Source organism: Ranitomeya variabilis, chromosome 8 (assembly GCF_051348905.1).
Source record: "Ranitomeya variabilis isolate aRanVar5 chromosome 8, aRanVar5.hap1, whole genome shotgun sequence".
Taxonomy (NCBI): Eukaryota; Metazoa; Chordata; class Amphibia; order Anura; family Dendrobatidae; genus Ranitomeya; species Ranitomeya variabilis.
In genome coordinates this window covers 27,578,869-27,604,367 of record NC_135239.1, presented here as the reverse complement: position 1 = coordinate 27,604,367, position 25,499 = coordinate 27,578,869, and the positions used below count along the sequence as shown (strand labels likewise).

General features: G+C 45.6%; 1 protein-coding gene across 1 annotated transcript; it reads left to right on the top strand.

The window, feature by feature from the left end:
* Positions 1 to 1,280: 1,280 nt before the first annotated feature.
* LOC143787915 (uncharacterized) lies at positions 1,281 to 24,528 on the top strand. Its single transcript, XM_077277090.1, has 5 exons — positions 1,281 to 1,764; positions 22,842 to 23,216; positions 23,426 to 23,668; positions 23,923 to 24,086; positions 24,344 to 24,528. The coding sequence occupies exons 1-5, from the start codon at positions 1,695 to 1,697 to the stop codon at positions 24,386 to 24,388; spliced, it is 897 nt and encodes a 298-aa protein (XP_077133205.1). The 5' UTR covers positions 1,281 to 1,694; the 3' UTR covers positions 24,389 to 24,528.
* The last annotated feature ends 971 nt before the right edge of the window (positions 24,529 to 25,499 follow it).

Here is a 25,499-nt window from a genome sequence, read left to right as displayed (position 1 = left end):
TCTCATGCTACCACGAGTGTGAAAGCACAACCAACATTCAAAAGTGACCAAAACATCAGCCAGAAAGCATTGGTACTGAGCTATGATCTGTGGTCCCCACCTGCAGAACCACTCCTTTATTGAGGGTGTCTTGATAATTGCCAATAATTTCCATCTGTTGTCTATTCAGAGAAGTCTGATTTACTTGGAGTTATATTCTGTTGTTTAAGTGTTCCCTTTATTTTTTTGAGCAGTGTGTATATATATATATATACACCCCTATACTATGTGTAGACATTTATTTTCTCTATTCTATTCTAACCTGTCAGTGTGATTTTACTGTACACCGCACTGAATTGCGGCTTTTCCATAGAACACCGCTGCGTATTTCTCACAAGTCACACTGATGGTCCGTGTGTAATCAGCTTTTTTTGCACCCATAGACTTGCATTGGCGATTCTCGGGCGTAATGCGGTGCAAATCGCAGCATGTTGCGATTTATCTTGCATGTATAATACGCACGAGAAAAAAACGGATGATGGGAGCCGCCCCATAGATTAACATTGGTCCGAGTGCTATTTTTGTATCGCATAGCGCTCGTCTGTAGTATACGCTAGTGTGACTCCGGCCTTATAGCGAGCAGCACGATGCACGACCTCAGACATGAGCCTTATAGGGAGCAGCGGTATAAGCAGTGGTCCCCAGAGATCTATATAAGTAATGGTCTTTTCATATGGGTCACAGAGCTGTTTGGGGTCCCGTCCCCTACTCTAGGGCCCAGCCCCTGCACCTACTATAGTTACCCCCCAGCAGGGGGCGTCAGGCTATGTGCACACCTTGCGGATTGGCCGCTGCGGATCTGCAGCAGTTTCCCATGCGTTGTACAGTACCATGTAAAGCTATGGAAAACAAAATCTGCTGTGCACACGGGCTGAAAAAAACGCGCGGAAACATGGCGTTGTTTATTCCGCAGCATGTCAATTCTTTGTGCAGATTCCACAGCAGTTTACACCTGCTCCATAATAGGAATCCGCAGATGTAAAACCGCAGGTGGAATCTGCACAAAAAAACGCAGGAAATCCGCGGGTAATCCACAGTGCGGTTAACCTGCGGATTTTGCAAAAACAGTGCGCAAAAATCCGCAACGTGTGCACATAGCCTCATCCAGAACCCTCTCCTCACGGTCTCGGCTCCCGGTCACTTTGGGCCGTGATCCCGGGGCCCGGACTTTTCCTAGAATAATCCCGCACTCCGGACACTTCCGAGTCTCCTATAAAATCCCTACAATAAATCCACCAATCACAGGACCCGGGGAAGCGGTGGGCGTGGCAGACGACGCTACTTGCCCTATCAGTGCCCAGTGGGCGTGGCCCCGGCGCGCAGTCTTTTGTTGCCGCTGATACGAAGTAACAATAGCGTCTGAGCAGAGCGCGGCCGTGACGTCATACCCGGGTCCTGCATCAGCGTGACGTCACATACAAGGGGGATCCTGCTTCAGCGTGACGTCACACAGTTCATCACGTTAGGAGGAGGCTGCAGCGGGTCCGGGGTGTTGCTGAAGGTTCCCCCATCTACAGGACTGCGAGCTAAGCTGCGTGACGTCATAGCCGAGGAGATCCCGTGACGTCACAGGAGGCGCCTGTCCACCTCACACCGCGGAGGGAGGACCCCAGCCTCAGTCACACGTGGCAGCGCCACTCCGGGATTCGGCTGGGATGGGAGGACGGTGGGCGAGCCGCCTGCTACTGGGGCTCCTGTGCCTGCTCTCAGGGGCGCTGCCGCCGGGTGAGTGCCCCCTGTGGGGAAGGTGGGAGCAGAGGACGGGGGGCGAAGGGCGAGACTCTGCACACAGCCGGGACATGAGGGCGCGACCCCCTATACTGAGGAGCGTGTGGCAGCTCTGCAGGGAAGCGGCATGCAAGGGGTCAATCATAAATGTGTGTGAGGGGTGTGCTGTATGATGACAGCCCTGTACTGGGGGGTGCACTGTATGATGACAGCCCTGTACTGGGGGGGGGGGTGCACTGTATGATGACAGCCCTGTACTGGGGGGGGGGTGCACTGTATGATGACAGCCCTGTACTGGGGGGGATGCACTGTATGATGACAGCCCTGTACTGGGGGGGATGCACTGTATGATGACAGCCCTGTACTGGGGGGTGCACTGTATGATGACAGCCCTGTACTGGGGGGTGCACTGTATGATGACAGCCCTGTACTGGGGGGGATGCACTGTATGATGACAGCCCTGTACTGGGGGGGATGCACTGTATGATGACAGCCCTGTACTAGGGGGTGCGCTGTATGATGACAGCCCTGTACTGGGGGATGCACTGTATGATGACAGCCCTGTACTGGGGGGGATGCACTGTATGATGACAGCCCTGTACTGGGGGGGTGCACTGTATGATGACAGCCCTGTACTGGGGGGTGCGCTGTATGATGACAGCCCTGTACTGGGGGATGCGCTGTATGATGACAGCCCTGTACTGGGGGATGCACTGTATGATGACAGCCCTGTACTGGGGGGGATGCACTGTATGATGACAGCCCTGTACTGGGGGATGCACTGTATGATGACAGCCCTGTACTGGGGGGGATGCACTGTATGATGACAGCCCTGTACTGGGGGGTGCGCTGTATGATGACAGCCCTGTACTGGGGGGTGCGCTGTATGATGACAGCCCTGTACTGGGGGGGGGGTGCACTGTATGATGACAGCCCTGTACTGGGGGGGGGGGTGCACTGTATGATGACAGCCCTGTACTGGGGGGTGCACTGTATGATGATAGCCCTGTACTGGGGGGGATGCACTGTATGATGACAGCCCTGTACTGGGGGGGTGCACTGTTTGATGACAGCCCTGTACTGGGGGGGGGGGGTTGCACTGTATGATGACAGCCCTGTACTGGGGGGTGCGCTGTATGATGACAGCCCTGTACTGGGGGGGGGGGTGCACTGTATGATGACAGCCCTGTACTGGGGGGGGGGGTGCACTGTATGATGACAGCCCTGTACTGGGGGGTGCACTGTATGATGATAGCCCTGTACTGGGGGGGATGCACTGTATGATGACAGCCCTGTACTGGGGGGGTGCACTGTTTGATGACAGCCCTGTACTGGGGGGGGGGGGGGTGCACTGTATGATGACAGCCCTGTACTGGGGGGGTGCACTGTTTGATGACAGCCCTGTACTGGGGGGGTGCACTGTTTGATGACAGCCCTGTACTGGGGGGGGGGTGCACTGTATGATGACAGCCCTGTACTGGGGGGGTGCACTGTTTGATGACAGCCCTGTACTGGGGGGGGGATGTACTGTATGATGACAGCCCTGTTCTGGGGGGGGCACTGATACCTGACAGTGATCCCTGCAGGTGCCATGAACTACAACTCTCAGCATGGCCATTCTGGATGCATGTGGTGAGAATCCTGTTGAGTCTCCTGACATTGGGCCCCGGTTGCAGACGGCTGCTGTGTGGTCAGATGGTCCTTGGAGCATTATACTGATATAAAGGGATATGAGTAGACGGCCATGCTGAGACTTCTAGTACCACAATGGCTGGTGCTTCCATGCCTGCCCCGACCATCTGTCACATTGGATTCCCATTATCACCAGGATGAATAAAATATGACACCAAGTGACGTCACTCTATCTGATTAACCTCTTCAGTGCTGGGCCGGAGAGCAGAGGGGTTTTCCGCAGGGAAGGACCCACAAACTTCCCATGGCAGCCATGCCGCATGCAGTGGACCCCATCCCCGCAGTGTCAGCTGCAGGAATAGACTGGACCAGGATTTGTTACCTGATTCCACAACATTCTGTAGTATTATAAAATGTTAAATAGATATCTTAGACCTGATGACGTTGGTGTACTTACAGTCTGTCTGACATGGATTTTAAAAGTACCATCCTCAAAATAAAATGAGGCAGCCCTGCAGGGAACCTTTCCAGAAGGATTATACAGACTTTCTGACATGGATTCTTGCAATAAGTACACTAGTCTCATCAGGTCTGTATAATCGGTCGGTATTGTAAAGTCTGACAGATCCGCTTTATGGGGGGCGCTTTATTGGCCGGTCCGGTTTCGTGTCCCATTAACCTTTACCCTTCCTGATATTATTTAGTTTATTTTAGCAAACCCTTTACCCCACAGGTTACCCCTATGCGTTTCTGACTGAGGACCAATATGTCGGCCTCTACCGCTCCCACGTGGCCTCGGTTCTGCACTACTAGCCGTGATGGCCGGGATGATTTGTGGTCACCCAACTTTCCCAGGTTCAGAAAAGGACTAGCCCTTTAAGAACTTAACAAAAGACTAAACTTTGGAATGTCTACTTTCTGGGGGGGGGGGGGGGTTATTTAGATTTTTGGCTTATTCAGTAATGTTCGGCTTAAAGGGCTGATCCACAGTCAGAAGGCTGGAATATTTGGGTTTGTGCGTGCTCCGTTAACCCTTCGTTCTCTGTCTCCTTTTATATCAGCATTTACAGGGGCATCACGAGTTCGGATATAAAAGGCAGAGAAGTCGTGTGACAGCCGGCGTCATTATATAGCGAGCTCGTCGCATGTTTGCTTTCTCGTCGTCGGCCCTTTTTGTCTAAGGTTTATAGCAGAGCCCGACCGGTGATGCAACAGATGAGACATCCATAAGGGACAGGAGAGACATCTGGTGTAACGAGACCGCAGACGTGAGCGGTCTCCTGGGCACTTGCGCTGTGGATGCAGCGTCGTCGTTGTGACCTGTCGGTAATGAGAGGGTTAATACGGCAGAGATTAGCGAGCGCAGGGACCGCCGGCAATTTCCAGGAAGCATCTGACGTGTGCGAACCTGCAGCCTCACATCCTGAGCCCGGCCGTGACAATGTATCCACAAAAGCGATGCTAATCTTCGTGATGGCGCAGGACACGGCCGGCACCAGTGACTTCACCCCGGCTGCAGTGTCTGTTGGTGTCCTTGGTAGGCAGAGTACAGACGAACATATTAAAAATCGTTTTTTTTTTGTTTGTTTTTTTTAATCCGGAATAAAACAGACGTTTTTACATCAACAATTAAAAAAAAAAAAATTATAAAAGGCCAAATACATAAATAGTGTGAAATCCACCACTGTTATAATAATAATATTTTTAATTTATATTCCACGGTGCTTTACAATTAAGCAGGGGCATCTGTTTCATCAGAGTTTCCGATTGCTGCCCTGTTTCTTTTTTTTGTTTTTTTTTCATTGCTTTACACTGCAGCTTTGCTTCATTAGGACACCGTAAGACTCCCAGGAGTAATGGAGCAAATCATTTATTATACTTTTATTTCTATAGGTTCCACTTCTGGTTTTGGCTTAAAAATACTGTTAAAATACTGTGGGAAAATGGCGTTCACCGGAGATCTCCCCTTTCACCTGCTCCACTCCGGTGCTTTACACTGAAGCTCTGCTCCATGACGGGACCTTTTATGTTGAGCTTCCAGACTCCCAACAGATTAGTTCCGTCATGAGTTGGAGTTCGAGGTTGCCCTGAATCCTATTCCTGCCTGATCAGAGGCTCCGGTTGCTGCCCTGTCCCTTTCTCATGCTTTATACTGCAGCTCTGCTCCATTTCTTTAGGGGCTCAGTTTTAGCGACATTGTCAATTGGCGTCTGAGGTAGTATAAAAAAAAATGTCTAAACAGAGGCGCACTCTGGCACTTTTTCTATTTTTGGGAGGAAATCTCCAATTTCTTTACTTTTTGTATTTTTATTGACTTTTTTATCTCTTTGTTTACAAACAGTTTGTGGATTATTATTGAGGGAGTTGTGCACTAGAGATAGTTTCCTGATTACTGTGCACTCTTCCTATATATACTCCATAGGGTGCAGCACCTGGGGCCCCAACCATCCCATGCTGTATAGTTCCCCTGGGCGGCTGCGATGGGTGTGACGTTGTCCTATCATCCTGCTTTGAAGTTCCCGGAGTCACATCTGTAGGAATCCAGACAATAAAACCAGGGTGAGGAGTCTTTTATCTAATAATGAAGGAGCCACAGGCCACCTCACCTGCATCTCCCCGAAATAAATCTGTCAAATGAGACCTGGAGTCGCCCCCTGCTGCCATTTATCCTTCTCTGGGAAAGCTGGGTGGTCTCTGTGACCTTATCTCATACATGACGCACCTTTTGTCATTTTTGGGTATAAAATTATTTCCATTGATTATCTCATAGATGTAAATTTCAGCGCGGCTTTCTCCACGGACCCCATAGACCATGGATGGAGCGACGGTGGAGCGGGCGCTGCCCCATTCAGGCAGGGACAATAGTGCCCATTTCTGGCATCTTATCTCTCAGACCCACAACTATCTATTCTGTGGATACGTAATAATTTTTTGTAAATCCCCCTTTAATATCCACGCATGGAGCAGATCCTGGCGTCTCACATCCTCGGTTTCCTCCAAGTCCCAACCTGCTGGGATCATGGTGACTCCCCAGCCGCTGGGCCTGGAATCTGCCTCTTCCCACAGAGAAGCTTCCACCCCAGGGCTCCCATCATGGCGACCGCTCTCCTGCCCGATCCTGGGCAGCCTGGTGTGATGGAGCTCTGTTCACACCTCCCTGCTAAAGCTGCAAGAAGTGTCTAATGCACAAAGGGAAGCCATTCCTCTTCCTGAGACCCCTGAGGGGCTTGTGTTTAGTCTATTTAGGGTGGAAGGATGAAAAGAAATGTGACACCCAGGTGCAACTGAATGACTGACCAGGGGGGCTGCAAGGTGGTGGTCAGCTTTCATCTATAGTTCAGAGCTGAGCCACCATTGAGCCAGTGTATCTAATCCTATCCTGTGTGATACTGTCTGCTGAGCTGTGTATCTAATCCTATCCTGTGTGATACTGAATGCTGAGCTGTGTATCTAATCCTATGTGATACTGTCTGCTGAGCTGTGTATCTAATCCTATCCTGTGATACTGTCTGCTGAGCTGTGTATCTAATCCTATCCTGTGATACTGTCTGCTGAGCTGTGTATCTAATCCTATCCTGTGTGATACTGTCTGCTGAGCCGTGTATCTAATCCTATCCTGTGTGATACTGCCTGCTGAGCTATGTATCTAATCCTATCCTGTGTGATACTGAATGCTGAGCTGTGTATCTAATCCTATGTGATACTGTCTGCTGAGCTGTGTATCTAATCCTATCCTGTGTGATACTGTCTGCTGAGCTGTGTATCTAATCCTATCCTGTGTGATACTGTCTGCTGAGCCGTGTATCTAATCCTATCCTGTGTGGTACTGCCTGCTGAGCTGTGTATCTAATCCTATCCTGTGTGGTACTGCCTGCTGAGCTGTGTATCTAATCCCATCCTGTGTGGTACTGCCTGCTGAGCTGTGTATCTAATCCTATGTGATACTGTCTGCTGAGCTGTGTATCTAATCCTATCCTGTGTGATACTGAATGCTGAGCTGTGTATCTAATCCTATGTGATACTGTCTGCTGAGCTGTGTATCTAATCCTATCCTGTGTGATACTGTCTGCTGAGCCGTGTATCTAATCCTATCCTGTGTGATACTGTCTGCTGAGCCGTGTATCTAATCCTATCCTGTGTGGTACTGCCTGCTGAGCCGTGTATCTAATCCTATTCTGTGTGGTACTGCCTGCTGAGCTGTGTATCTAATCCTACCATGTGTGATACTGTCTGCTGAGCTGTGTATCTAATCCTATTCTGTGTGGTACTGCCTGCTGAGCTGTGTATCTAATCCCATCCTGTGTGGTACTGCCTGCTGAGCTGTACTCTGCTCCCGTTGCTGCGTTTTGTGGCTGATCTATTATTTATTGGCTGATGTGAGACGGACATTGGAAGCGACGGCGTCTGCAGCCTTCCCCTGACGTGGGTCTCTGAGGACGGCGGCGTTGCGTTGGCGCACTGCACCCGCGCCAATGACATCAGCTTCCAGCCTGGAGAAGATGCCGCACCGCCTCCATAGTGCGAGGAGCTGAGATTTCTCACAGCTGCCTGCGCAGTCCACCATGTGCCTCCCGCCCTCCAGAACTGGGTCATGGCTCTAAGGATCCAAGTAAAATCCAGGTCACCGAAATGCGTCGGACTGATTCTCCAACATTTCTTGCAAAATAAACTCATTTAAAGGGCCAGTCCCTTCCTTCTTCTCGCTGGATCTCCAGGCGCGTGTGCACTGTGCGCACCTGAGTGTTCTCTGCACCAGCGCCCCCTCCCACCGCCGCCACACCGACTACATCGTGGTCAGACATCAAGACCACACTTTGTACTAGAGTAACAGCTACTCATCTTGGTGCTGACAACCAGCCGCCATATTATGTCTGGGTGCGAGGTTGTCACAGCCACAACCTCTGTCATTAAAGGGTTTTTGGGGTGCTGATTATTTTTCTTTTAGTCTTTGTATAGTTTTAAAACAATAAATTGAGGCATTCTCCCTTTCCAGAACCACAGGGGACCCAGAACAGGCCATTCTGGAGATCTGTACTACAGCCGGAAGTGGTCTGTTCCAGCTGGAAGTCATCAGGACCGCTGCAGTCTGTGGTTGGCTGCAGCGGTCATGTGACTAGAAAGACCAATCATCAGGGAAACGCCAAATTGTCACCCCCTAGATCAGAAGAGGCTACTCCAGAGGTCTGCTCCTGTTCCGGAAGTGATGTCTGGATCATTTTGAAGTCACCAGGACCGCTGCAGTCTGTGGTTGGCTGCAGCGGTCAGCTGAGTAGACAAGCCCATCATCAGAGAAACATCCAATGTCATGCTCTTGTAGTCACCTTACCGCTGCAGTCAACCACCGACTGCAGCGGTCTTGCAACAGAGCAGACATCACTTCCGCAGCTGGTGCAGAGACCACCGGATCAGCCTGTGCCAGATCCGCGGGGGTCCTGGAAAGTGAATCTGCTTCCGTTTCTTGTTTGTAAACCTCTCATGCCTATAAAAATAAAAGTGATGTAATTATCTGACAACCTGTAAACATTAGTCGTATAATGATTGGGTGTCAGAGCGTTGTCAGCTGCCGGCCCCCCGATATCCCTGGATTATGGGGCGACCGTCTCAGGACTGCTGTGTTTTGTCTGGATCCTGGGGGGAGAGGGGCAGATTTCGGCTGCGATCCTCATCTGTCGGAGCCTTGAGCAAATATTTATAAGATCCTTTCCGCGTGCGTCAGTGCCGGAGCCCCGAGCTCTTCCTAATAGGGTCTGGAGCTTTGTCCGCGGCCCCGTCCTGGGAATTTGCTTCCGTCTGTGACTCAGCGCCCACCGGAGCCTCCATCACACGAGGTGCAAATGATAGAAAGATGAGTGTGAAACTCGCGGATCCGAGCGATTATCCCACGTCCGTCCTCCGCAGAAACACTCAACACCTGAGATTATTATAGCCAGTGACACATTTATGGGGTACACAAGATCCCCGCGGCACCCACATCACGTACTTCAACTACTCTCCTTAAAGACTCTGTGCTGCTGCTCCTTCTTACATATAACGCTCAGTTGTCGGCCTCCTATATGATCAGTACACTCCATATGTAACGCTCAGTTGTCGGCCCCTATACGATCAGTACACTCCATATGTAACGCTCAGTTGTCGGCCTCCCATATGATCAGTACACTCCATATGTAACGCTCAGTTGTCGGCCCCTATACGATCAGTACACTCCATATGTAACGCTCAGTTGTCGGCCTCCCATACGATCAGTACACTCCATATGTAACGCTCAGTTGTCGGCCCCTATACGATCAGTACACTCCATATGTAACGCTCAGTTGTCGGCCTCCCTTACGATCAGTACACTCCATATGTAACGCTCAGTTGTCGGCCTCCCGTACGATCAGTACACTCCATATATAACGCTCAGTTGTCGGCCTCCCGTACGATCAGTACACTCCACATGTAACGCTCAGTTGTCGGCCTCCCTTACGATCAGTACACTCCACATGTAACGCTCAGTTGTCGGCCTCCCTTACGATCAGTACACTCCATATGTAACGCTCAGTTGTCGGCCTCCCATACGATCAGTACACTCCATATGTAACGCTCAGTTGTCGGCCTCCCGTACGATCAGTACACTCCATATGTAACGCTCAGTTGTCGGCCTCCCGTACGATCAGTACACTCCATATGTAACGCTCAGTTGTCGGCCTCCCATACGATCAGTACACTCCATATGTAACGCTCAGTTGTCGGCCCCTATACGATCAGTACACTCCATATGTAACGCTCAGTTGTCGGCCTCCCATATGATCAGTACACTCCATATGTAACGCTCAGTTGTCGGCCTCCCATATGATCAGTACACTCCACATGTAACGCTCAGTTGGCGGCCTCCCGTACGATCAGTACACTCCATATGTAACGCTCAGTTGTCGGCCTCCCATATGATCAGTACACTCCATATGTAACGCTCAGTTGTCGGCCTCCCGTACGATCAGTACACTCCATATGTAACGCTCAGTTGTCGGCCCCTATACGATCAGTACACTCCATATGTAACGCTCAGTTGTCGGCCCCTATACGATCAGTACACTCCATATGTAATGCTCAGTTGTCGGCCTCCCGTACGATCAGTACACTCCATATGTAACGCTCAGTTGTCGGCCTCCCGTACGATCAGTACACTCCATATGTAACGCTCAGTTGTCGGCCTCCCATATGATCAGTACACTCCATATGTAACGCTCAGTTGTCGGCCTCCCGTACGATCAGTACACTCCATATGTAACGCTCAGTTGTCGGCCTCCCGTACGATCAGTACACTCCATATGTAACGCTCAGTTGTCGGCCTCCCGTACGATCAGTACACTCCATATGTAACGCTCAGTTGTCGGCCTCCCATATGATCAGTACACTCCATATGTAACGCTCAGTTGTCGGCCTCCCGTACGATCAGTACACTCCATATGTAACGCTCAGTTGTCGGCCTCCCGTACGATCAGTACACTCCATATGTAACGCTCAGTTGTCGGCCTCCCGTACGATCAGTACACTCCATATGTAACGCTCAGTTGTCGGCCTCCCGTACGATCAGTACACTCCATATGTAACGCTCAGTTGTCGGCCTCCCATATGATCAGTACACTCCATATGTAACGCTCAGTTGTCGGCCTCCCGTACGATCAGTACACTCCACATGTAACGCTCAGTTGTCGGCCCCTATACGATCAGTACACTCCATATGTAACGCTCAGTTGTCGGCCCCTATACGATCAGTACACTCCATATGTAACGCTCAGTTGTCGGCCTCCTGTACGATCAGTACACTCCATATGTAACGCTCAGTTGTCGGCCTCCCGTACGATCAGTACACTCCATATGTAACGCTCAGTTGTCGGCCTCCTGTACGATCAGTACACTCCATATGTAACGCTCAGTTGTCGGCCCCCCGTACGATCAGTACACTCCATATGTAACGCTCAGTTGTCGGCCTCCCATACGATCAGTACACTCCATATGTAACGCTCAGTTGTCGGCCTCCCATACGATCAGTACACTCCACATGTAACGCTCAGTTGTCGGCCCCCATACGATCAGTACACTCCATATGTAACGCTCAGTTGGCAGCCTCCCGTACGATCAGTACACTCCACATGTAACGCTCAGTTGGCAGCCTCCCGTACGATCAGTACACTCCATATGTAACGCTCAGTTGTCGGCCTCCCATACGATCAGTACACTCCATATGTAACGCTCAGTTGTCAGCCTCCCATACGATCAGTACACTCCATATGTAACGCTCAGTTGGCGGCCTCCCATACGATCAGTACACTCCATATGTAACGCTCAGTTGTCAGCCTCCCATACGATCAGTACACTCCACATGTAACGCTCAGTTGTCGGCCCCCATACGATCAGTACACTCCACATGTAACGCTCAGTTGTCAGCCTCCCGTACGATCAGTACACTCCATATGTAACGCTCAGTTGTCGGCCCCTATACGATCAGTACACTCCATATGTAACGCTCAGTTGTCGGCCTCCCGTACGATCAGTACACTCCATATGTAACGCTCAGTTGTCGGCCCCCATACGATCAGTACACTCCATATGTAACGCTCAGTTGTCGGCCTCCCATATGATCAGTACACTCCATATGTAACGCTCAGTTGGCGGCCCCTATACGATCAGTACACTCCATATGTAACGCTCAGTTGTCGGCCTCCCATATGATCAGTACACTCCATATGTAACGCTCAGTTGTCGGCCTCCCGTACGATCAGTACACTCCATATGTAACGCTCAGTTGTCGGCCTCCCATACGATCAGTACACTCCATATGTAACGCTCAGTTGTCGGCCTCCCATACGATCAGTACACTCCATATGTAACGCTCAGTTGTCGGCCTCCCATACGATCAGTACACTCCATATGTAACGCTCAGTTGTCGGCCCCTATACGATCAGTACACTCCATATGTAACGCTCAGTTGTCGGCCTCCCGTACGATCAGTACACTCCACATGTAACGCTCAGTTGTCGGCCCCTATACGATCAGTACACTCCATATGTAACGCTCAGTTGTCGGCCCCTATACGATCAGTACACTCCATATGTAACGCTCAGTTGTCGGCCTCCTGTACGATCAGTACACTCCATATGTAACGCTCAGTTGTCGGCCCCTATACGATCAGTACACTCCATATGTAACGCTCAGTTGTCGGCCTCCCATATGATCAGTACACTCCACATGTAACGCTCAGTTGTCGGCCTCCCATACGATCAGTACACTCCATATGTAACGCTCAGTTGTCGGCCTCCCGTACGATCAGTACACTCCATATGTAACGCTCAGTTGTCGGCCTCCCATACGATCAGTACACTCCATATGTAACGCTCAGTTGTCAGCCTCCCATACGATCAGTACACTCCACATGTAACGCTCAGTTGGCGGCCTCCCATACGATCAGTACACTCCATATGTAACGCTCAGTTGGCGGCCTCCCGTACGATCAGTACACTCCATATGTAACGCTCAGTTGTCGGCCCCCATACGATCAGTACACTCCATATGTAACGCTCAGTTGTCAGCCTCCCATACGATCAGTACACTCCATATGTAACGCTCAGTTGTCAGCCTCCCATACGATCAGTACACTCCACATGTAACGCTCAGTTGTCGGCCTCCCGTACGATCAGTACACTCCATATGTAACGCTCAGTTGTCGGCCTCCCGTACGATCAGTACACTCCACATGTAACGCTCAGTTGTCGGCCTCCCATACGATCAGTACACTCCATATGTAACGCTCAGTTGTCGGCCTCCCGTACGATCAGTACACTCCATATGTAACGCTCAGTTGTCGGCCCCTATACGATCAGTACACTCCATATGTAACGCTCAGTTGTCGGCCTCCCATACGATCAGTACACTCCATATGTAACGCTCAGTTGTCGGCCCCTATACGATCAGTACACTCCACATGTAACGCTCAGTTGTCGGCCTCCCATACGATCAGTACACTCCATATGTAACGCTCAGTTGTCGGCCCCTATATGATCAGTACACTCCATATGTAACGCTCAGTTGTCGGCCTCCCGTACGATCAGTACACTCCATATGTAATGCTCAGTTGGCGGCCTCCCGTACGATCAGTACACTCCATATGTAACGCTCAGTTGGCGGCCTCCCGTACGATCAGTACACTCCATATGTAACGCTCAGTTGTCGGCCCCCATACGATCAGTACACTCCATATGTAACGCTCAGTTGTCGGCCTCCCATACGATCAGTACACTCCATATGTAACGCTCAGTTGTCAGCCTCCCATACGATCAGTACACTCCATATGTAACGCTCAGTTGTCGGCCTCCCGTACGATCAGTACACTCCATATGTAACGCTCAGTTGTCAGCCTCCCATACGATCAGTACACTCCACATGTAACGCTCAGTTGTCGGCCTCCCGTACGATCAGTACACTCCATATGTAACGCTCAGTTGTCGGCCTCCCGTACGATCAGTACACTCCACATGTAACGCTCAGTTGTCGGCCTCCCATACGATCAGTACACTCCACATGTAACGCTCAGTTGTCGGCCTCCCATACGATCAGTACACTCCATATGTAACGCTCAGTTGTCGGCCTCCCGTACGATCAGTACACTCCATATGTAACGCTCAGTTGTCGGCCTCCCATACGATCAGTACACTCCACATGTAACGCTCAGTTGTCGGCCTCCCATACGATCAGTACACTCCATATGTAACGCTCAGTTGGCGGCCTCCCATACGATCAGTACACTCCATATGTAACGCTCAGTTGTCGGCCTCCCGTACGATCAGTACACTCCATATGTAACGCTCAGTTGTCGGCCTCCCATACGATCAGTACACTCCATATGTAACGCTCAGTTGTCGGCCCCTATACGATCAGTACACTCCACATGTAACGCTCAGTTGTCGGCCTCCCATACGATCAGTACACTCCATATGTAACGCTCAGTTGTCGGCCCCTATATGATCAGTACACTCCATATGTAACGCTCAGTTGTCGGCCTCCCGTACGATCAGTACACTCCATATGTAACGCTCAGTTGTCGGCCCCTATACGATCAGTACACTCCATATGTAACGCTCAGTTGTCGGCCTCCCATACGATCAGTACACTCCATATGTAACGCTCAGTTGTCGGCCCCTATACGATCAGTACACTCCATATGTAACGCTCAGTTGTCGGCCTCCCGTACGATCAGTACACTCCATATGTAACGCTCAGTTGTCGGCCCCCATACGATCAGTACACTCCATATGTAACGCTCAGTTGTCGGCCCCCATACGATCAGTACACTCCATATGTAACGCTCAGTTGTCGGCCTCCTGTACGATCAGTACACTCCATATGTAACGCTCAGTTGTCGGCCTCCCGTACGATCAGTACACTCCATATGTAACGCTCAGTTGTCGGCCTCCCATACGATCAGTACACTCCATATGTAACGCTCAGTTGTCGGACTCCCATACGATCAGTACACTCCATATGTAACGCTCAGTTGTCGGCCTCCCATACGATCAGTACACTCCATATGTAACGCTCAGTTGTCGGCCCCTATACGATCAGTACACTCCATATGTAACGCTCAGTTGTCGGCCTCCCTTACGATCAGTACACTCCATATGTAACGCTCAGTTGTCGGCCCCCCGTACGATCAGTACACTCCATATGTAACGCTCAGTTGTCGGCCCCTATACGATCAGTACACTCCATATGTAACGCTCAGTTGTCGGCCTCCCGTACGATCAGTACACTCCATATGTAACGCTCAGTTGTCGGCCTCCCGTACGATCAGTACACTCCATATGTAACGCTCAGTTGTCGGCCTCCCGTACGATCAGTACACTCCATATGTAACGCTCAGTTGTCGGCCTCCCATACGGTCAGTTCACTCCCATTCTTTAGTGTAGAGGAACCCTGATCCTTTCATTATGTAGCTACCAGAGGATCGCACTCCTCTCCTGAAACACTCTGTGCTGCTTGAAAAGAACCTGCACATTCCACTCTGTAATTCTCAGTCTGTTTTCTGTGTACGAGAAGGGAGAAACTTGCAGTCTGTGACCTCCCACAGGATGATCATACCCATTTCCTTAAATACTCTGTGCTGCAGGAGTCGCTGCTCGTTCCTTATACTGCGATCCTAGATTATAGGTTCGGATATCCTTCTGTTGGGTTTGATTGACAGCTGAATATTTTGTGGGACCACCTGTCTTCTGCATGGGACGGTATAGTAGGGTTCGTAGCGGACATGTACTCCTCCCTGGCACAGGGCAGAGCTGAAAGGGTGCAGTGTCTTGTGGTCGGGGCAGGATATTCCTGTGTGTTTACCCCGGCCTCGCTCATGAATGGAGCAGTGTGTCTATTATTAACACGTTCCCAATGAGTGACCCTGGAGCCGAGCATCATGGAGCTTTCCTGCAGCGACCTCCGCTCACAATCCGCTTTTCATGAGGAAGAAAGGGGCTGACTGTGGGTACAATATGGTGAATGCCTGGGGAATACCCCCTACAACTCGCCATTACTGTATCGCAAGTCCAGTCCATGGGGGCCGGCAAAGGGCCAGATGTATAATGTGTTCTAGCTGTGTTTACTGAGGGGTTTAACAAACGATAAGATTCTAGATCAATAATGGTGAAAATATCAGACCCTATAATCCAAGGACTCGTCTATTGTTACCGTGGTAGGATCTCTGGTTATCACCCCTTCACATATAGTGCACAAGTATATTACTACCATAATACTGCCATCTATGTACTAGAATAGAACTACTATAATACTGCTCCTATATACAAGAATATAACTACTATAATACTGCCCCCCTATGTACAAGAATATAACTACTATAATACTGCCCCTATGTACAAGAATATAACTACTATAATACTGCTCCTATGTACAAGAATATAACTACTATAATACTGCCCCCCTATGTACAAGAATATAACTACTATAATACTGCCCTTATGTACAAGAATATAACTACTATAATACTGCCCCTATGTACAAGAATATAACTACTATAATACTGCCCCTATGTACAAGAATATAACTACTATAATACTGCCCCTATGTACAAGAATATAACTACTATAATACTGCTCCTATGTACAAGAATATAACTACTATAATACTGCCCCTATGTACAAGAATATAACTACTATAATACTGCCCCCCTATGTACAAGAATATAACTACTATAATACTGCCCCTATGCACAAGAATATAACTACTATAATACTGCCCCTATGTACAAGAATATAACTACTATAATACTGCCCCTATGCACAAGAATATAACTACTATAATACTGCCCCTATGTACAAGAATATAACTACTATAATACTGCTCCTATGTACAAGAATATAACTACTATAATACTGCCCCTATGTACAAGAATATAACTACTATAATACTGCCCCTATGTACAAGAATATAACTACTATAATACTGCCCCTATGTACAAGAATATAACTACTATAATACTGCCCCTATGTACAAGAATATAACTACTATAATACTGCCCCTATGTAAAAGAATATAACTACTATAATACTGCTCCTATGTACAAGAATATAACTACTATAATACTGCCCCTATGTACAAGAATATAACTACTACTAGATTGTGGCCCGATTCTAATGCATCGGGTATTCTAGAATGTGCATGTCCCCGTAGTATATGGACAATGATGATTCCAGAATTCGCGGCAGACTGTGCCCGTCGCTGATTGGTCGAGGCAACCTTTATGACATCATCGTCGCCATGGCAACCATTATGACATCTACGCCGATACTGTGCCCGTCGCTGATTGGTCGAGGCAACCTTTATGACATCATCGTCGCCATGGCAACCATTATGACATCTACGTCGATACTGTGCCCGTCGCTGATTGGTCGAGGCCCAGGCGGCCTCGACCAATCAGACGCGGGATTTCCAGGACAGACAGACAGACAGAAAAACCCTTAGACAATTATATATATACATATAGAAGATAGATAATACTGCCCCTATGTACAAGAATATAACTACTATAATACTGCCCTTATGTACAAGAATATAACTACTATAATACTGCCCCTATGTACTAGAATATAACTACTATAATACTGCCCTTATGTACAAGAATATAACTACTATAATACTGCCCCTATGTACTAGAATATAACTACTATAATACTGCTCCTATGTACAAGAATATAACTACTATAATACTTCTCCTATGTACAAGAATATAACTACTATAATACTGCCCCTATGTACAAGAATATAGCTACTATAATACTGCTCCTATGTACAAGAATATAACTACTATAATACTGCCCCTATGTACAAGAATATAACTACTATAATACTGCCCCCTATGTACAAGAATATAACTACTATAATACTGCTCCTATGTACAAGAATATAACTACTATAAATCTGCCCCTATATACAAGAATATAACTACTATAATACTGCTCCTATGTACATGAATATAACTACTATAATACTGCTCCCATGTACAAGAATATAACTACTATAATACTGCTCCTATGTACAAGAATATAACTACTATAATACTGCTCCTATGTACAAGAATATAACTACTATAATACTGCCCCTATGTACAAGAATATAACTACTATAATACTGCTCCTATGTACAAGAATATAACTACTATAATACTGCCCCTATGTACAAGAATATAACTACTATAATACTGCCCCTATGTACAAGAATATAACTACTATAATACTGCTCCTATGTACAAGAATATAACTACTATAATTCTGCTCCTATGTACAATATAACTACTATAATACTGCCCCTATGTACAAGAATATAACTACTATAATACTGCCCCTATGTACAAGAATATAACTACTATAATACTGCTCCTATGTACAAGAATATAACTACTATAATTCTGCTCCTATGTACAATATAACTACTATAATACTGCCCCTATGTACAAGAATATTACTACTATAATACTGCCCCCTATGTACAAGAATATAACTACTATAATACTGCCCCTATGTACAAGAATATAACTACTATAAAACTGCCCCCTATGTACAAGAATATAACTACTATAATTCTGCTCCTATGTACAATATAACTACTATAATACTGCCCCTATGTACAAGAATATTACTACTATAATACTGCCCCCTATGTACAAGAATATAACTACTATAATACTGCCCCTATGTACAAGAATATAACTACTATAAAACTGCTCCTATGTACAAGAATATAACTACTATAATACTGCCCCTATGTACAAGAATATAACTACTATAATACTGCTCCTATGTACAAGAATATAACTACTATAATACTGCCCCCTATGTACAAGAATATAACTACTATAATACTGCCCCTATGTACAAGAATATAACTACTATAATACTGCTCCTATGTACAAGAATATAACTACTATAATACTGCCCCCTATGTACAAGAATATAACTACCATAATACTGCTCCTATGTACAAGAATATAACTACTATAATACTGCCCCTATGTACAAGAATATTACTACTATAATACTGCTCCTATGTACAAGAATATAACTACTATAATACTGCCGCTATGTACAAGAATATAACTACTATAATACTGCTCCTATGTACAAGAATATAACTGCTATAATACTGCCTACTATGTACAAGAATATAACTACTATAATACTGCTCATATGTACAAGAATATAACTACTATAATACTGCTCCTATGTACAAGAATATAACTACTATAATACTGCCTACTATGTACAAGAATATAACTACTATAATACTGCCCCTATGTACAAGAATATAACTACTATAATACTGCCCCTATGTACAAGAATATAACTACTATAATACTGCTCCTATGTACAAGAATATATCTACTATAATACTGCTCCTATGTACAAGAATATATCTACTATAATACTGCTCCTATGTACAAGAATATAACTACTATAATACTGCCCCTATGTACAAGAATATAACTACTATAATACTGCCCCTATGTACAAGAATATAACTACTATAATACTGCTCCTATGTATAAGAATATAACTACTATAATACTGCTCATATGTACAAGAATATAACTACTATAATACTGCTCCTATGTACAAGAATATAACTACTATAATACTGCTCCTATGTACAAGAATATAACTACTATAATACTGCCCCCTATGTACAAGAATATAACTACCATAATACTGCTCCTATGTACAAGAATATAACTACTATAATACTGCCCCTATGTACAAGAATATTACTACTATAATACTGCTCCTATGTACAAGAATATAACTACTATAATACTGCCGCTATGTACAAGAATATAACTACTATAATACTGCTCCTATGTACAAGAATATAACTGCTATAATACTGCCTACTATGTACAAGAATATAACTACTATAATACTGCTCATATGTACAAGAATATAACTACTATAATACTGCTCCTATGTACAAGAATATAACTACTATAATACTGCCTACTATGTACAAGAATATAACTACTATAATACTGCCCCTATGTACAAGAATATAACTACTATAATACTGCCCCTATGTACAAGAATATAACTACTATAATACTGCTCCTATGTACAAGAATATAACTACTATAATACTGCCCCCTATGTACAAGAATATAACTACCATAATACTGCTCCTATGTACAAGAATATAACTACTATAATACTGCCCCTATGTACAAGAATATTACTACTATAATACTGCTCCTATGTACAAGAATATAACTACTATAATACTGCCGCTATGTACAAGAATATAACTACTATAATACTGCTCCTATGTACAAGAATATAACTGCTATAATACTGCCTACTATGTACAAGAATATAACTACTATAATACTGCTCATATGTACAAGAATATAACTACTATAATACTGCTCCTATGTACAAGAATATAACTACTATAATACTGCCTACTATGTACAAGAATATAACTACTATAATACTGCCCCTATGTACAAGAATATAACTACTATAATACTGCCCCTATGTACAAGAATATAACTACTATAATACTGCTCCTATGTACAAGAATATATCTACTATAATACTGCTCCTATGTACAAGAATATATCTACTATAATACTGCTCCTATGTACAAGAATATAACTACTATAATACTGCCCCTATGTACAAGAATATAACTACTATAATACTGCCCCTATGTACAAGAATATAACTACTATAATACTGCTCCTATGTATAAGAATATAACTACTATAATACTGCTCATATGTACAAGAATATAACTACTATAATACTGCTCCTATGTACAAGAATATAACTACTATAATACTGCTCCTATGTACAAGAATATAACTACTATAATACTGCTCCTATGTACAAGAATATAACTACTATAATACTGCCCCCTATGTACAAGAATATAACTACCATAATACTGCTCCTATGTACAAGAATATAACTACTATAATACTGCCCCTATGTACAAGAATATTACTACTATAATACTGCTCCTATGTACAAGAATATAACTACTATAATACTGCTCCTATGTACAAGAATATAACTACTATAATACTGCCGCTATGTACAAGAATATAACTACTATAATACTGCCCTCTATGTACAAGAATATAACTACTATAATACTGCCCCCTATGTACAAGAATATAACTACTATAATACTGCTCCTATGTACAAGAATATAACTGCTATAATACTGCCTACTATGTACAAGAATATAACTACTATAATACTGCCCCTATGTACAAGAATATAACTACTATAATACTGCCTACTATGTACAAGAATATAACTACTATAATACTGCCCCTATGTACAAGAATATAACTACTATAATACTGCCCCTATGTACAAGAATATAACTACTATAATACTGCTCCTATGTACAAGAATATATCTACTATAATACTGCTCCTATGTACAAGAATATAACTACTATAATACTGCCCCTATGTACAAGAATATATCTACTATAATACTGCTCCTATGTACAAGAATATAACTACTATAATACTGCCCTCTATGTACAAGAATATAACTACTATAATACTGCTCCTATGTACAAGAATATAACTACTATAATACTGCCGCTATGTACAAGAATATAACTACTATAATACTGCCCTCTATGTACAAGAATATAACTACTATAATACTGCCCCCTATGTACAAGAATATAACTACTATAATACTGCTCCTATGTACAAGAATATAACTGCTATAATACTGCCTACTATGTACAAGAATATAACTACTATAATACTGCCCCTATGTACAAGAATATAACTACTATAATACTGCCCCTATGTACAAGAATATAACTACTATAATACTGCCTACTATGTACAAGAATATAACTACTATAATACTGCCCCTATGTACAAGAATATAACTACTATAATACTGCCCCTATGCACAGGAATATAACTACTATAATACTGCTCCTATGTACAAGAATATAACTACTATAATACTGCCCCTATGCACAAGAATATAACTACTATAATACTGCTCCTATGTACAAGAATATAACTACTATAATACTGCTCCTATGTACAAGAATATAACTACTATAATACTGCCCCTATGTACAAGAATATAATTACTATTATACTGCTCCTGCAATAGTTAATTTACTCACAAACAGTTGCAATTTTTTCAAAAAGTCATAATTGATGAATTGGCCACAAACATCATAAAATTAAAAACTGCCCCCACATTGGTGAGTGACATAAATACAATTAAAATAAAAATAAATAAATTTAACAAACCGGTGAACACCGTAAAAAAAAAAAAAGTGCAAATCAAAAACAGGCTATAAACGCCAAAAACTAGATAAAAACCTGATCCAAACGCACTAATGAAGCAGAACCCTTGTGTTGGAAAGGGAGAGGAACATTACTATGTGACCGCTGTATGTGTGGCGCTGTGGTTCGCATCATTGCCTTATTTCTGTAATATTAATTTTCACTGGATTCTGACATTTAGTTCAGGGATTTCTCGCTTCTGGGGGTCAGTGGTTTTGTGAATCGCCTCTCAGAGCTCAAACATGGAGAGATCTAGAATTGTTACCATTCTTATTCATAGATTTGTGAATCCCTTTGTTACAGCTGTAATATATCGCCCTCTAGTGGACGTACCTGAGATTGCTCCAGATTTGATTTTATTGTTAGGGGGTTTCCACTAAGCGGACCCTTTTTTCCAATTGGGTTGTTTTAGGGGAATTTACAGTCTTAGAGAAAAAAAAAGGACCGTCTAAATTCTAAAACTGTCGTTATTTTCTTGCATTGTCTTTTGTAGTTAATATCTCCATCCTGAAATGGCTGATAACAGAAAACAATAGGTTTATATCCCCCTGCGCAGTCTCATCTGTCGTTTTTCTTCTAGGTGAAGCTCAGGAGGAGGCGAGCCTCCTTCCCACTGACAGCTCTGTGGCCACCACCGGCCCGTTTCTTCTGAGTTCTGCTGACTTGGGTACAGGCACCAGTGTCCCCCCCGGACCCCCTGATGCTTCCTCCGAGCTTCCAGATAATGGGATAATCACAGAGACTGGGCGTCCGTCCCCTCCGCCCTCGTTCACGGTGGGTGGGCCAGAGTCGGACGATGCAGGTGGCAGCGTCACCACCGCACCAGGCGAGGCCATCTCCTCTCCGGTGACATCGGACCCCAGCAGCGTGACCCCCGTGACTAAAAGAAGCGAGACAACCAGTATGGAGGCCACCCAGCCCCCTCCAGTATCCTCATCACATAATGTGACAGACGGTGAGTTAGATCTCACGTTTGGGGGGTCCAAAGGAGAACACCATAAATTTAGCACCAGATAGAGACCACCAGTAAGTTGGCTCAGGGGAAACTCTCCTGTAAGGTGGAAACAGTCAGTATTGCTGAAGCTTTGTGCTATCCCTTCCTCTCGCAGTTATCAGCCTGCCTTGCAATGCTTGGTACATGTCCCCTCCTCTTATCCACCATAGACCCCGCGACAGAGACGTCCTCTCTCCTCGCCACTCTCAGGACCACCGCAGCAACCAAGATGGCGCCCAGCGATGAAGCCACCCCGTACACCACGGCCTCCATGTCCTCCTACTCCACCTGGATGTCCACAATCACCACCACAGTGACCTCCCCCGAACCCGCCCCGACCGCCTCTGCACCGCACACAACCAGGGCGGAGGTGCAGAAGGGGCCGTCTGTGCTGGAAGTCGGGGATGAGAAAGGTGAGTTCCGGGGTTTGTTACAATGTATCAGTGCAGGATCCAACGCCCCTGACGGTTCCTGTATTGGGAGGGGGAACCTTGTCCTGAAACTTGCCAGAGTAAGCAGAGAAAGATTTCAGCTCCGAAGCTACAGAATTGAGCGCAGTGTATTCACCAAGCAATCCTGCTGTTTACGGAGCTCGTGTAGGATGGAGTCGGTGGCCAGGATCCCGTTGGCTTTGATGGATTCATTGATCTGTTCCCTCTTGTTGCAGATCTGACAAGTTATCCCTCCAGGAGCAGCTCCAACCCGCTCTTCGTCATGATCGTCTCTGTCTTCACCATCATGGTGCTCATGGTGGTGGTTGTAGTCGGCTTCCATCGGTACAAGAAGAGGAACAGCCGCACGGAGTTCAGACGCCTGCAGGATCTACCAATGGTGAGACCCCCATTAATGTCCCGGCCTGAAAATCCAACCTGTCACCTTAGTTCTGTGGCCTGCAGATGTGACAGCCAGCTAAACCTGGTGCTGCTTGGAAACTGTCAACATGTAGGCTCGCTGCTGCCGATGACGGATCTTAACAGATTTTTTTTTCCCATTCTGATTGTTGTGTGAACACCTATACGTGATCAGTGATCCAACCTGTTAGTATCTCATGTTTGTAAACCTTTTTTTTTTTTTCTTCCCCTCTGCAGGACGACATGATGGAGGACACCCCGTTGTCTCTGTACAGCTACTAGAGCCTTATATTGCACAGACCCTCCTCCTCTGGACGGGGCGACGTTCCCTCTGTGCCTTCTGTCAGTGCGGGGCGGCCTTGGCGCATTTATGGGGGGGACTTTACCTGAAAATGTGTGAAATAAACACTTTTACTACTGAAGACCCCTCCACGAGTCTGCGACTCCTCGACCCCCTCTCATGACGTGCGCCTTAGTTGCATTTTTTTATTGTTTGCCTTTAATTGCATCCTGGGCAATAGTCACGATCCAGCATTTCGCTAGGAGACAATGTGAACTTTTCTCGTCCCGACATCTTCCCCCGCCACTCTTAAAGGATCTGCCAATAATTTTTTTTCAGGTTTTTGTTTTTATGCTCAGATTGGTGCAAAATAGTCAGAATCCTCCATTGTATGCAGACGGGGGCTTCCGCTGTAAATCGTATAGGGGGGAGATTTCTTAAAGTGGTCACATTCGTAGTCGATACACGGAGCTTCACCGTCTCATAGAAAGACAATCAAGCCCGGAATATTTCGTGTTTATAGTGTTTAATGTTAATAGAATTGTTTTGTAAATTGCACAAGAAAATAAGATTTACAGGTTTGGGGTCTCTTTTTCCCCAATATTGTTAATGAGTCTGATGTTCCCGATTGTTTTGTTTTTTTGGGTGGGGTGGGGGGGTCAAAATGTAATATACACGGTCATTTCCATAGCCGTCACTCTCATTGTTAGTCCATTATTTGCACTCAGGGTAACGTGTCTGGTGAGGAATAGGGGCACTGCCTTCCCAGATAGACCACCCCACGGCACAGGGTATTGCCCCCCACCAACGAGACGCCATCATATTACGCCATTGATGAATATAAGTGGCCGCACCTACGGCCTCTTCAGCAATACGGAATATTGGTGAAACTGTACTGAAAAGTTTTTTTGTTTGTTTTATTACTTGGTGAAATAAAGTTTATTTTTCCCCAATTTTGGGTCTTTGCATAAAAAAAAAAAATGTTCTTGATGTTTTGAAAAATATGATTCATCGTACAAGACGTTTATAAGTCGTATTAGGCCGAGTAACTTCACTAATAAGTTTATTTACTAAGTTGTTATAAGTAATATACTAAGTTATACTCATCACATC

What these genes read in the sequence shown, in the direction of transcription:
- LOC143787915 (XM_077277090.1), top strand. Translation starts at nt 1,695, where the DNA reads ATGGGAGGACGGTGGGCGAGCCGCCTGCTACTGGGGCTCCTGTGCCTG. An exon ending in ATCACATAATGTGACAGACG is followed by an intron (nt 23,217 to 23,425) that starts GTGAGTTAGATC and finishes TATCCACCATAG; the next exon opens with ACCCCGCGACAGAGACGTCC. An exon ending in GGAAGTCGGGGATGAGAAAG is followed by an intron (nt 23,669 to 23,922) that starts GTGAGTTCCGGG and finishes CTCTTGTTGCAG; the next exon opens with ATCTGACAAGTTATCCCTCC.